This window comes from Cucurbita maxima, unplaced genomic scaffold, assembly GCF_002738345.1.
Source record: "Cucurbita maxima cultivar Rimu unplaced genomic scaffold, Cmax_1.0 Cma_Scf00048, whole genome shotgun sequence".
NCBI classification, from domain to species: domain Eukaryota; kingdom Viridiplantae; phylum Streptophyta; class Magnoliopsida; order Cucurbitales; family Cucurbitaceae; genus Cucurbita; species Cucurbita maxima.
Genome location: NW_019272064.1, coordinates 17915 through 29926, shown reverse-complemented (window position 1 = coordinate 29926; position 12012 = coordinate 17915). Strand labels below are relative to the sequence as shown.

Below are 12012 nucleotides of genomic sequence, written 5' to 3'. Positions count from 1 at the left end.
AATTATTGTATCGTAACCTATCAACTTAAGCTTTTGGATTGATGAACGGTCTACCATTTTTTCGTTGAAAAGTTTCTCTCGCTTTCGTTTAACGTCAAAAAAATTCCTAATTTAGCTAATTATCATGAAGTTGAACGTATATTTATATAGTAAGTTTGTGATCTATAGTTTGTTGAAGTAAAGCTATCGTAATATTCTTGGTGGACCGACTTCAAATGGGTAGGGAATTCCCAATTTAGAGTAGGGGGGAAGGATGTAGATGGAGAATTTTTTCTTTTTCAATCTTGAATCACTCATAATTTGAACTACAACTTGTCTAGTCCTATGACACCATCAATAAGTCACCTCACCATGCGCCCATGGCGCCCGATACATTCTTGTCGTTATCTAAAAAAATTTAAAATAAAATGTTGAGTATTAAAAATTGTAACCGCCCAAGCTCACGGTTAATAGATATTGTCCTCTTTAGGCTTTTTCTTTAGAGTTTTCTCTCAAAGTTTTTAAAACGCCTTTACTAGAGTTTTCACACCTTTATTAAGGGTGTTTTGTTCTCCTCCCCAACTGATGTGGGATTCACAATTGACCCCCTTCAGGGCCCAGCGTTCTCAGGCACTCGTTCCTTTCTCCAATTGATGTGGGACCCCCACCAAATCTACCCCCTTCGGGGCCCAGTGTTTTTACTGGCACACCGCCTCATGTCTACACCCTTCGGAGAACAATTTTTTTGCTGGCACATCACTCGGTGTCTGGTTCTGATACCATTTGTAACCGCCCAAACCCACCACTAGCATATATTGTCCTCTTTGAACTTTCACTTTTGGGCTTCCCCTTAAGGTTCTTAAAACGCGTCTAATAGGAAAGGTTTTCTCTCCAACCGATGTGGGATTTCACAAAAATACTCAGTAAGCACCTTCATTACTGAGGTTACTAGATTATGCAATTACATGTATAAAAAAGGGGTACGTGAATGAAACGAAATCACATTCAAATGAGAGTGATTCGGAAGGTAGAATGACTAAGAAAAACTTAAAGAAAATGAAAGTTATTACATATACCAACAAGATGTTTTTTTTTTTTTTTTTTTTTTTTGGCCCACATGAAATGTTGAGAAATATTGGAACAAAAACATTGGGGGATAGTTTATGGGTCATTATTGTGTTTCTTAGTCTCTTTATGTGAAGACACACCACAAATCATCCCAACTACTTTTGTTTTTATCTTTTCATTATTTTCTTTTCAAATTAAAGTATACTTTTCTACCTTTATTTACTTTCAATTTTTCAATTTTTCTTTTTTTACCTTTATTTTTATTTATTTATTTTAATACTCCTTTTCTTTTCTTTTATTGAATGAATTTCATTTATACAAATTAAAAAAAAAACATTCAAATGAGAACGATCTGACTAAGAAAAATATAATATTGGTGGAGATTATTCAGAAAAAATTAATATAATATAAAAATTATATATTTATTTATAATTTAAAAAGTCAAACTGAAAATAAGATTTTGAAGTATTTTTTAATATTATTTTATTAAAATAAATAAAATCTAAGTTCTGTCCATGTGCACTACCTGAGTGATAACTTAATCATTAATTTGGCAGTTAACTCTGTAAGAGAAAATAAATTAATAATTGAAACTACATTGCCTCATAAATTAATTTTTAAATTTGATTNAAGATTTTTTTTTTTTTTTTTTTTTTTTTGGCTCAATCATAGAAACTCCACGGTTAAATGTGTTTTACTTGGAACAATTCTATGTTGCGTGACCTCCTAAGAATTTTCCTAGAATGTATGTGAGTGAGAACAAAACATGTTGGAAGAACTCGTGTTGGTTTATGGAGATAGTTTTCACTCTTAAGATGCGAGTTGGTATGCGGAGATAGTTTTTACTCTTAAGATGCCAGAAGTAGGTAAATGTGACCACATGGTAAGAGATAGTTTGTAAGTTCATCAAATTGAGTTGTCGACTCAGAATTCCCGACCCCGCTTATCTTTCAATTCAGGGCATAGCTAGCGGCATAAGAATGACTCGACATCAACAACTCAAATGATTTAACATGGTATCAAAACAAATATCTTGTAACCCTTTCATTTTGACGAACAAACCACTTTATTCTTGAACTCACATAAATTTCAATAAGAATGGGTATATATGATCTCCAAAAAAAAAAAAAAGTGAAATCTTTACCCTACATTCTCACAAAAGTCAATAAAAATTGGACAATAAGATACTCCTATCAACATCAACCACAACAAAGATACTCATTCCTAACACGAGTTTCGAATCTTTAAAATTAATCACGAATTTAATGTGTCAAATTGAGAAGATTTACAATCAACTTTTTGAATTACATATATGATTGGGAAGAATTCAATCACATTCATCTTATATTCTCTACCTACAAATGAAAAGGACACTTCTTCATAGGCTATATAGGCTACTCTAAATATAAGAAAATGATACTCACAATGGCTATGTAGGGAAGCAATGATATCAATATCACAAATTATGCCATGACTTTTTGCTGCACAACTTGGCCTAGGGCCGTCCCCAACCCGCGGGCAAGACCAATTTGACCAATTTTACGGTTGGTACACTGTTACAAAATACTCATAAACTTTTAAAAGTAGTATTAATATTCTCAACTTTTATAAAAAGTTTTTTTTAGTATCAATATATAGATATAAACTATCTATGTACCCTCTCATAAATCCTCAATCTCTTCAATTTTAAGGGTACTAACGATAAAAATTTATGGGCATTTTTAAAATGTAGTGCTAATAATTCCGTTTATATACTGTATATTTTTGAGACAAAGGGCAAAAGTCATAGGTATTAGGCTGATTTTGTGTAATATATGAATTTGTATTCTATGAGATTAAACAACCTTATGAATCAAATGCTTGAATAAGTACTATCAATGTTTTTCGGAGAAAACGTCATCTTCCTTCAAAATTTTGATTTTCTTGAGAACTGATCGTTCAATCCTTATCGATGACAGAGTACTCATCAAGTATGTCAACATAATGTGATATTTATTATCTATCAATATGGGAAATAGAACTCAAGAACAAACAATTTTGTAGCTTGAACTAAACAATTTAAGGACCACAATAATAGGGAATAGTCCCTAAAAGAAGGAGAATTAGGGATTAGAAAAGATTCTAGGCATTTGGTAGGAGGGTATCTCTAAGCCCTTAGCCTATCAACTTCATTTGAAAATATTCGTTGCATAAAGTTTATTTCATGTAGTTTTCAAATAATCATCACTATTCATTTCATCTCGAAATTACTTCTACTTTTCATCTCTAACGAATCTCATGGCCAATCATGTCTTAGTCCCTTTTTGCTCTCGAAATTACTTCTATTCCTCCTTTGTTTAAGTTTTTTGTTAATAAAAAAATAGTGAGTTTTGAATTAGAGTCCCGTTGAAGATCTGCATGGGTCGTCACAGGATCTGCTCAAGTTGCTATTATACGGGTTCGTGAGGGGCTTACACATATGGGTTTCAAAGTCGTGGGTTCATGATTATTGTTTGATGTGATTTGGTGCATTTGTCGATGAGATATGAATGAACCCGAGTAAAGAAATGGTACATGAATGAACCAATACCACATTTGAATGAAAGTAATCTTAAGGATAAGATGACAAACAAAGACTTAAAAGAATTTAAAGACACTATCTATACCAACAAGATGCACATTTTTTTTTTGTGCTCAGTCATTAGAGCTCCATGATTAAGCCTGCTTTACTTAGAGCAATTCTATGTTGAGTGAACTCTTGTGAATTTTCATAAGATACATGTGAGTGAGAACAACACATGCTTGAAAAATTTGTGATTGTTGGTGGAGATAGTCTTCACACTTAAGAACTTGAAGGACTCGTGATGGTATGTGGGAATAGTTTTCATTCTTAAGAAGTGAGAAGTAGGTAATGTGACCACGTCGTGCAGGTGAATGTCGGGACCATCAGGTACCAAATCCAAATTTGAATCCTAAACATGAGTCGTTACACAAATCAAGTAGTGATCGAGTAAAATAGAAGGTTTCCTTTCTAGTTTTATATTTTCCTTCCCAAGAACTTATTTGTTCTAATGTTTCCATCACCTTTGGAAGGTTCTGATTCTCCATCTCCAATTGTTTGGTGTCTTATATTCTTACAACATCTTGTGGTTGCTAAGGACCCAAATCATCAAACTTCCCTTTCAAATTCAAAAGATTTCCCACTTCCCAATTGACACAATGAATTCCCTCTTGGCTTGTTCCTTATAAAGAGCTCCTACCATTTCCTCTCTTTACAACACAATCATTCTCTTCACTTCAAACCCATTGAAGCTGTCCATTTGTTTTGCCACAAGATAGCACTAAGCAATGGCTTCAATGTCTGCTCATGGGTCAAGTGCATGGACTGCAAGAGAAAACAAAGCGTTTGAGAAAGCTTTGGCTGTGTTTGATCAAGACACACCTGATAGATGGGTCAATGTTGCTAAGGCCATTGGTGGAAAAACTGAAGATGAAGTCAAGAGGCATTATCAACTTCTTGTGAATGATGTTAAGCATATTGAGTCTGGTGAAATTAATTTTCCATATAGAAGCTCTACGAGATTGTGCTGATGAACAAGGTAATATATGTTCGATAAACGGAATTCAAAAGCTTAAGTCAATGAATTATGATAAGTTTAACTATTTATCAATATTTAATACTTTTCGTACTAGTTGACTTACAATATCAATATTAATTGAAGAGAAAATTGTGAGATCCCGCATCGATTGGAGAGGAGAACGAAACATTTTTTATAAGGGTTTGAAAACCTCTCCTAAACACATTTTAAAAACTTTGAGAGGGAAAACTAAAAAACAACACTAACGGCTAACGGTGAGCTTGAGCTGTTACAAATAGTATCAGAACTAGACACTGAACGATGTGCCAGCGAAGAGGCTAAGCTCTGAAGGGAGGTAGACACGAGGCGGTGTCAGCATGGATGCTAGGGGGTGGATTGAGGTGTCCCACGTCGATTGAAGAAATAAACGAGTGTCAGTGAGGACGTTGAGCCCCAAAAGGGAGTGGATTGTGAGATCCCACATCGGTTGAGAAGGAGAACGAAACATTTGTTATAAGAGTGTGAAAACCTTTCCTAGTAGATGCGTTTTAAAAACCTTGAGGGAAATAACAAAAGAACAATATCTGCTAGTCATAGACTTGAGATAGTTTGAATGAGTAGTAAATTTAATATTTTACCATGCTAGTTTGCTTCAAAATCACTCTTACTTTACAATGCTCTTTTGTTTGGGTGGAATATTTGAACTCGTACTCCTGATCGAGTATTTATGCATGAATCAATTGAACTATATTTCAGTTGATATGAGTGCAGGTTCGACATCAGGTCGTGAGAAACATGAAGATCAATTGAGCTAGCTCATGCAGTAATGGAAGAATAAAGGAAGGAAGACGAAGAACCATTTGCTTCCAATTGTACTTCTAAGTGCAAAGTAGCATTGAACGAATAAGATCCACCTTATTTGACCTTCCAAAGTTTATCAGCAAATACTACTAATAAAGACAACTAATCAATCCATCTATATATTATGATTATTATTTTCGAAGCGATCCACCTTAGACATTGTATATTTTATATCATGTTAGACTTAGTTTAAGATAAGAGTTTAAGAACATCTATGACCAAAATACTTATTCGGTCCTCAAAATTAAATGGAGAATTTCTTAAATAGCTACGAATCGAAGGAAATTGATAGTCATAACTATGTTTATTTTCGATGAGAGAGCTTTAGTCCTGGACTAATTACCAAAAGTTGATAATCAAGACTTTGATAGCGGGCAAAATTATGTGACAACAAGAGCTAGTTGCATCATCTATTGTAGCTTGGAATTAGCTCGAGCTAATTATGTTAGATAAATTCACTCAATACTGAAAGTTATTATAAGTTGTTTCACTAATGATGAGGTATACATGAATGAACTAATATCATATTCAAATGAGAATAGTTTTAAAGATATGATGATTAATAAATGCTTACAAAATCATAGTTACTATGTATATACTAATAAGGTGCATCGTTTTTACTTTTGTTTTTCATAGTTCAATCATAAGAACTTTAAATTTGAGTGTGCTTAATTTGGAGCAATCTTGTCTTTGCTGATCTCCTAATTTTTTTTTAGAAAGCATGTGTGTAGAAAAAACATGCTAAAAGAACTCGTGTTAGATGGTAAAGATTGTGAGATCCCACATCGATTGGAGAGGGGAACGAAACATTTCTTACATATGTGTAAACCTCTAACTAGTAGACACATTTTAAAATGTTGATGGGAAGTTTAGAAGGAAAAGCCTAAAAAGAATAATATCTGCTTACAGTGGGTTTGAGTTGTTACAAATGATATCAAACATCAAGCGATATGTCAATGAGAACGCTCGGCCTCCAAAAGAATGGATTATGAGATCTCACATCAGCTGAAGAGGGGTTAGTGAGAATGTTGGACCTCAAAGAGCTAGAGAGGGGACGTCACATTTTTTATAAGGGTGTGAAAATCTCTCTCTAGTAGACTTCTTTTAAAAAACGGTGAGACTGACGACAATACGTAACGGGCCAAAACGAACAATACAGTATCTGCTAGCGGTCTTTCCTGGAATGTATGGGCCAAAACAAACAATACAATATCTACTAGCGGTCTTTCCTATTCTAACTTTCATACAATCTTCTTAAAAAACTCAACTAAATAAATATAACTCGATTAATATAATATAACCTATATGAACTCTAAAGCTAGCTTTAAAAGAATGTTATATGAACCAATAAATTTTGGATTCTAACCATCCGTTGTTTCTTCAATATACTAAACATGTCCAAACAAAATTTGTGGATTCGATGTTAAAGTGAATCCTCTTTTTTCCTCAATAGAATTAAGTGAAGTGTGACAAGTCTTGCTATATAGCCCAAGTTGCACCTAAACATCCATATGCCTTTGTTCCCCTAGCTTCCCTATATATTCCAACACATATTTTGGGTAGTTTATGTCAAATTTAAGGCGAAAAAATCGAGATTGATGCATAGAGACCGGGTTTCATTAAAAAAATTTCTAATATGTATACGAACAAAATACTGATCTATGCAATCTAAAATCTTAAATTCAAATAACTTAGATAGCTTAAGCTAAAACAAATCTAATTTGAATAAGATATAATTTGATTATTTGTTCGGTAGCTCAATTATAGGAACTCCATAGTTAAATGTGTTTTGCTTGGAGCAATTCTAGGTCATGTAACTGAGGACAAAGCATCGTGGAAAAGCTAGTGTTGTCATAAAAATGAGGAATAAATAATGTGACCATGTCACAAGAGATGCACGTAAATGTCGGGACCATCAGGTACTGAATTCAAATTGTGAATCCTAGGTATGAGTCGTTACAAATTTAAATAGCCATAACACGTTAAACCTAATTAAGTTGTATTGATTTCTTTTGTTGGTACCTAAAGAGGACATACCTTGTATACATATATATGTCTATTGAAAAAGAGTATAACTGGTATGTGCCATGAATTCTCTATGTTAAGCAAATAAAAAGTTGTGTACGTTAGCAGATATTGTCTGCTTTGACTTGTTACGTATCATCATCAGCTTCACAGTTTTAAAATAAGTTTGCGAGGACGAGGTTTTCACACTCTTATAAGGAATGTTTCGTTATCTTCTCCAAGCGATGTGGGATCTCATAATCTGCCCCCCTTGAGGTCCAACGTCCTCGCTGGCACATTGCTCGGTGTCTGGGCTCTCATACCATTTATAACAGCCCAAACCCACTGCTAGATGATATTGTCTATTTTGGCTCGTTACGTATTATCGTCAGTTTCATGATTTTAAAACCCGTTGAGTTGAGAGCATTCAAGTAGGATTGTTTATATCTTACCGAGTGTTAGAATCTTGGATCATTAAACTTGTTCTTTATCGGGAGAGTTTTGATCTTAACACGTCTAACCTAATTTTTTTTTTTTTTTATTCCACATGCTAAATATGTCCCAACAAAATTTTTGAATTCTATGTTAAAGTCAATAGAATAAACTCAAATGTGACAAGATATTCGTGTAGGGTTGGGACTATCCTTGGGCAAGTTGCAGCAGTTAAGCACTAGTAGGACAACCAAGCTTTTGCGATTCTGATGCCTTTATTTGCCCTAAGCCTATTTCATATTCCAACAGATATTTAGTCTAACCCTATACCTTATGAAGTTGTTTCCTTTTCTTTTATAAGTAGAGAATATAATGTGAGTATGATTGAATTCCCCCAATCATATACAATTCATAAAGTGGGCATATAAATCAATAAATTATTCCCAATTTGATTGAAGTATACAACCTTTATGAGGGACTATATTGATATTCCAAAACTAATGGTTGTTTTTTTCTATAAAATTATTTCACTTGCTAGTGTAACGCCCCAGGTCTAGGATTCGACATTTGATAACTCCGACATTTTCCAACATCCCCCTGTTAGATTGTCATGTTACTTACTTCTCTTTACGTGCTTCTTAGAAAAATTACGAACAGGTCATTCGACATAGAATTGTTGACTTTGAAATTCTTATGATTGAACCACCGAAAAAAAAGGTGAACCTTATAAGGGTGTGGAAACCTCTTCCTAATGAACACGTTTTATAATCGTGAGACTGACAATGATACGTAATACTTTAAAGCGGACAATATCTATTAGTGATAGACCTAGACTATTATAATGGTATTGGAGCCAGACATCGGGTGGGTGTGCTAGCGAGGACACTAGGCCTCCAAGGGGGAGGGATTATGAGATCCCACATCAGTCGGAGAGAGAAAAACAAAACATTTCTTATAACAGTGTGGAAACCTCTCCCTAGCAGACGCGTTTTAAAACTGTGAGGTTGACTACGATAAGTAACGGGCCAAAGCAGACAATATCTACTAGGTAATAACTTTCAATTATTTTAAACCTTTCATAGTCATAATCATCCTATTCTTATGATCACTCTCATTTAAATGCAATATCGATTCATTTGCATAACCCTCCTTTAATGAGCCGTCACAACTAATTTCTTTTAACTAGAAAATTCATATTTATTCTCACGACTTTAACTTCATTAATATTTTGAGGAAATTGTAGCACTAGTTTTACCATACATACCCTTTTCAAGCATCTCATTCTCCTTGAAATCTTTAATAATAATAAAAATAGACCTTTTAAATGGACCTCTCTCTTGTCTTGGTGTGGTTTCTCATCTTTATTCCCTAACCTACAATCATCAAACAAAATAAATTGATATGTTCTAGTTTCTAAGTATATCAATTTCTTCAAAACATCATTATAATATTGCATTTTCTCAAAATTTTGGAAGCAAGATACTGATTCTCCATCTCCCAATTGTTGTGTTTTGTCCTTACTACATCTTGTGGTTTATAAACACACAAATCATTGACATTCCCTGTTCAACTACACAAAAAGATTTCCCTTTACACCCCAACTTGGTTCATTACCCTTTGGCTTCCTCTTATAAAGAGCACCAAAGGTGTAGCTCTTTGGCACAAATCCATTCATCTTTTCCTTGCAAAATTTGAATTCTTTTTCAAACCCATTAAAGCTTTCCCATTTTTGTGTTGTTTTTTTTAGCCAAATCTCCTCAAACTTAGCAATATCATCAATGGCTTCAATGTCCGCTCATGGGTCGGGTGTATGGACTGCAAAGCAAAACAAGGCGTTTGAAGAGGCTTTGGCAATGTATGATCAAGACAGACCTGATCGATGGCTGAATGTTGCTAAGGCCATTGGTGGAAAAACTGAAGAGGAAGTGAAAAGGCATTACCAAGTTCTTGTGGAGGATGTTAAGCATATTGAGTCTGGCAAGGTTCCTTTTCCTTATCGAAGCTCAAGAGGAAGTTAATGCTACTCATTGATGATGATTAAGGTAATAGCTCCCAATTTAGTGCCACTAATTGATGATCAAGCAAGAAAATTGGATCCACCTCCGTTTGAGTTTTGAACTTATTTGGGTTGAAATGAATTCAGATAAATAAAAATTTTATGGGTTAAGTTGATTTATGGGTTCTCGTAAAACTAGATTAAGTTGAACGGAATTGAAAGAACTGAAATATTTTAAATTTTTTTTATTATTTATTCTTCAATAACTCTTAAGAACCATTTTTAAACTATTTAGAAGGTAATTTTTCAAAGTATATATTCAATTAGAGTGGTGAATCTGACTTAAATAGATATTTTACTTTTATTAAAAATAAAAAATTAAATAAATGACCTAAAGATCATGAACCAATCCGACCCAAAAAGTTTATGGTTGGGTTGAGTTCATTATTTAATAAGAGTTATTTGGTTGAAAATATGGCAACTCTCAACAACTAGGTTACGTCTAAAAAAATGTCACAATCCAATCAAACCAAATGCAAAATGATATGAATGAACAGTAAGTTTTTCTGTATAGATTGAGAAAAAACTTTAAAATCTCGACTTTTTATATAGTATTTAAATGTACGATGAATTGGGATAGGACAGTTGTCTGACGTCCTTGTTAAAATATTGATATAATTAAATTTACGATCACCCGAGAGCTCGAGTTTATTTTTTTAAGCTGATGACTACATGTTTCAAGAAGAACACTAAACTCAGCCATTAGTTCTTGAGTTTAATTTTTAAACAATATTTATTGTTCCTTTGAATTTTGCAGGATGAGAAACATGAAGTTCCATGCTGGAAGAATAAGAAGAAGAAAGCCATTTTCTTGCTGATCTATCCATTTTTTTTTTTCTTTTTTCTTTGGAATTTTCATGAAAAAATTTGAAGTTCTCTGTGGTTGTATCCCTTAAAATGTAGTTGTAATACTCGAATGAATATGATTTCTTGGTGTTAGTACCACTCATCAACAGTTTTGTCTGGCCTTTATGAGTTTATTATTCAATCAAACCACCAATATTATGATTTTTGAGATCGAGGGTTTTGTGTTTAGTTTACAACATGGACAAAACTTATTTTCAACATTTAGAATATTTATTTACGATGGTTGAGTAGCTTGAATCACTTTGGAGATTGGAGAGGAGAATGAAACATTTTTTTATAAGAGTGTGAAAATCTCTCTAGTAGATGCGTTTTAAAAACCGTAAGGCTGATGACGATACGTAACAGGCCAAAGCGGACAATATCTACTATAGCGGTGGGCTTGAGCTGTTACAAATGGTATTATAGTCAAACACCACTGGGCGGTGTGTCAACGAGGACGCTGACTCCCAACGGGGTGGATTGTGAGATCTCACATTGGTTAGAGAGAGGAACGAAATATTCCTTACAAGAGTGTGAAAACCTCTCTCTAACAGATACGTTTTAAAACCGTGAGACTAATGATAATACATAATAGACCAAAATGGACTGACGGTGGTGAGATATCGAGAGAGATGAAGATTAAGAACAAGAGTTAAAGTATTGTTATGTCTATATAAAAGCTTGTCTCTCATTATTTTGAGACGTAGAGTCATTGTCATTTTGTATTTGCTAGAGGCAATTAAGAAGAACTTTGATGAGAGACTTTGAGTACAAGAGTATGAGAGATACACTTGTAAATCCTTTGGCTATATTGATTGGCTATCATCCGTGGATGTAGAGAAATTTCTATCTCGAACCATGTAAATCTTTGTATCTCTTTGTTTAATTTCTGTTTGTGGGTGTGTGAGTGTGATCGATCTTTCTTCCGCTTCCGCTACAATAAGTGGTATAAGAGCATTGAAAATTGTGATACAATGGCATAACACTAGCTACTCAATTCAATTAGCCATTTTGAATTAGGAGATGACTTTCAGCGGTGACCCACACCTTAAGCAACATTAGATCTGATTAGCCATAACCAGTATAGTTCATAATATACAATTTTAAACGTGTTTGAACACGAACCAACGCTTCAATAAGAACTAGTAGGCAACGATCTATTTGAACTTCTATCGGATGGAAGAAAAGTGCTTTAGAGTCTTTTATAAC

At 33.9% G+C, this 12012-nt stretch overlaps 2 protein-coding genes across 3 annotated transcripts; both read left to right on the top strand.

The window, feature by feature from the left end:
* Window positions 1-4284: 4284 nt before the first annotated feature.
* LOC111471083 (protein RADIALIS-like 1) lies at window positions 4285-5581 on the top strand. Of its 2 annotated transcripts, none has more exons than XM_023116777.1 (2): window positions 4285-4625; window positions 5388-5581. In XM_023116777.1, the coding sequence occupies exon 1, from the start codon at window positions 4375-4377 to the stop codon at window positions 4615-4617; it is 243 nt and encodes an 80-aa protein (XP_022972545.1). In that variant the 5' UTR covers window positions 4285-4374; the 3' UTR covers window positions 4618-4625; window positions 5388-5581. The 2 variants fall into 2 exon arrangements, with proteins under 2 accessions (XP_022972545.1, XP_022972544.1); XM_023116776.1 differs by having other exon boundaries at window positions 5376-5581.
* Window positions 5582-9539: 3958 nt separating this feature from the next.
* Window positions 9540-10912, top strand: LOC111471063 (protein RADIALIS-like 1). The gene is made up of 2 exons (XM_023116750.1): window positions 9540-9943; window positions 10715-10912. The coding sequence occupies exon 1, from the start codon at window positions 9680-9682 to the stop codon at window positions 9917-9919; it is 240 nt and encodes a 79-aa protein (XP_022972518.1). The 5' UTR covers window positions 9540-9679; the 3' UTR covers window positions 9920-9943; window positions 10715-10912.
* The last annotated feature ends 1100 nt before the right edge of the window (window positions 10913-12012 follow it).

Bases quoted from the DNA above. Each gene is read 5' to 3' on its own strand.
- LOC111471063 (XM_023116750.1), top strand. From the start codon at position 9,680: ATGGCTTCAATGTCCGCTCATGGGTCGGGTGTATGGACTGCAAAGCAA.
- LOC111471083 (XM_023116777.1), top strand. From the start codon at position 4,375: ATGGCTTCAATGTCTGCTCATGGGTCAAGTGCATGGACTGCAAGAGAA.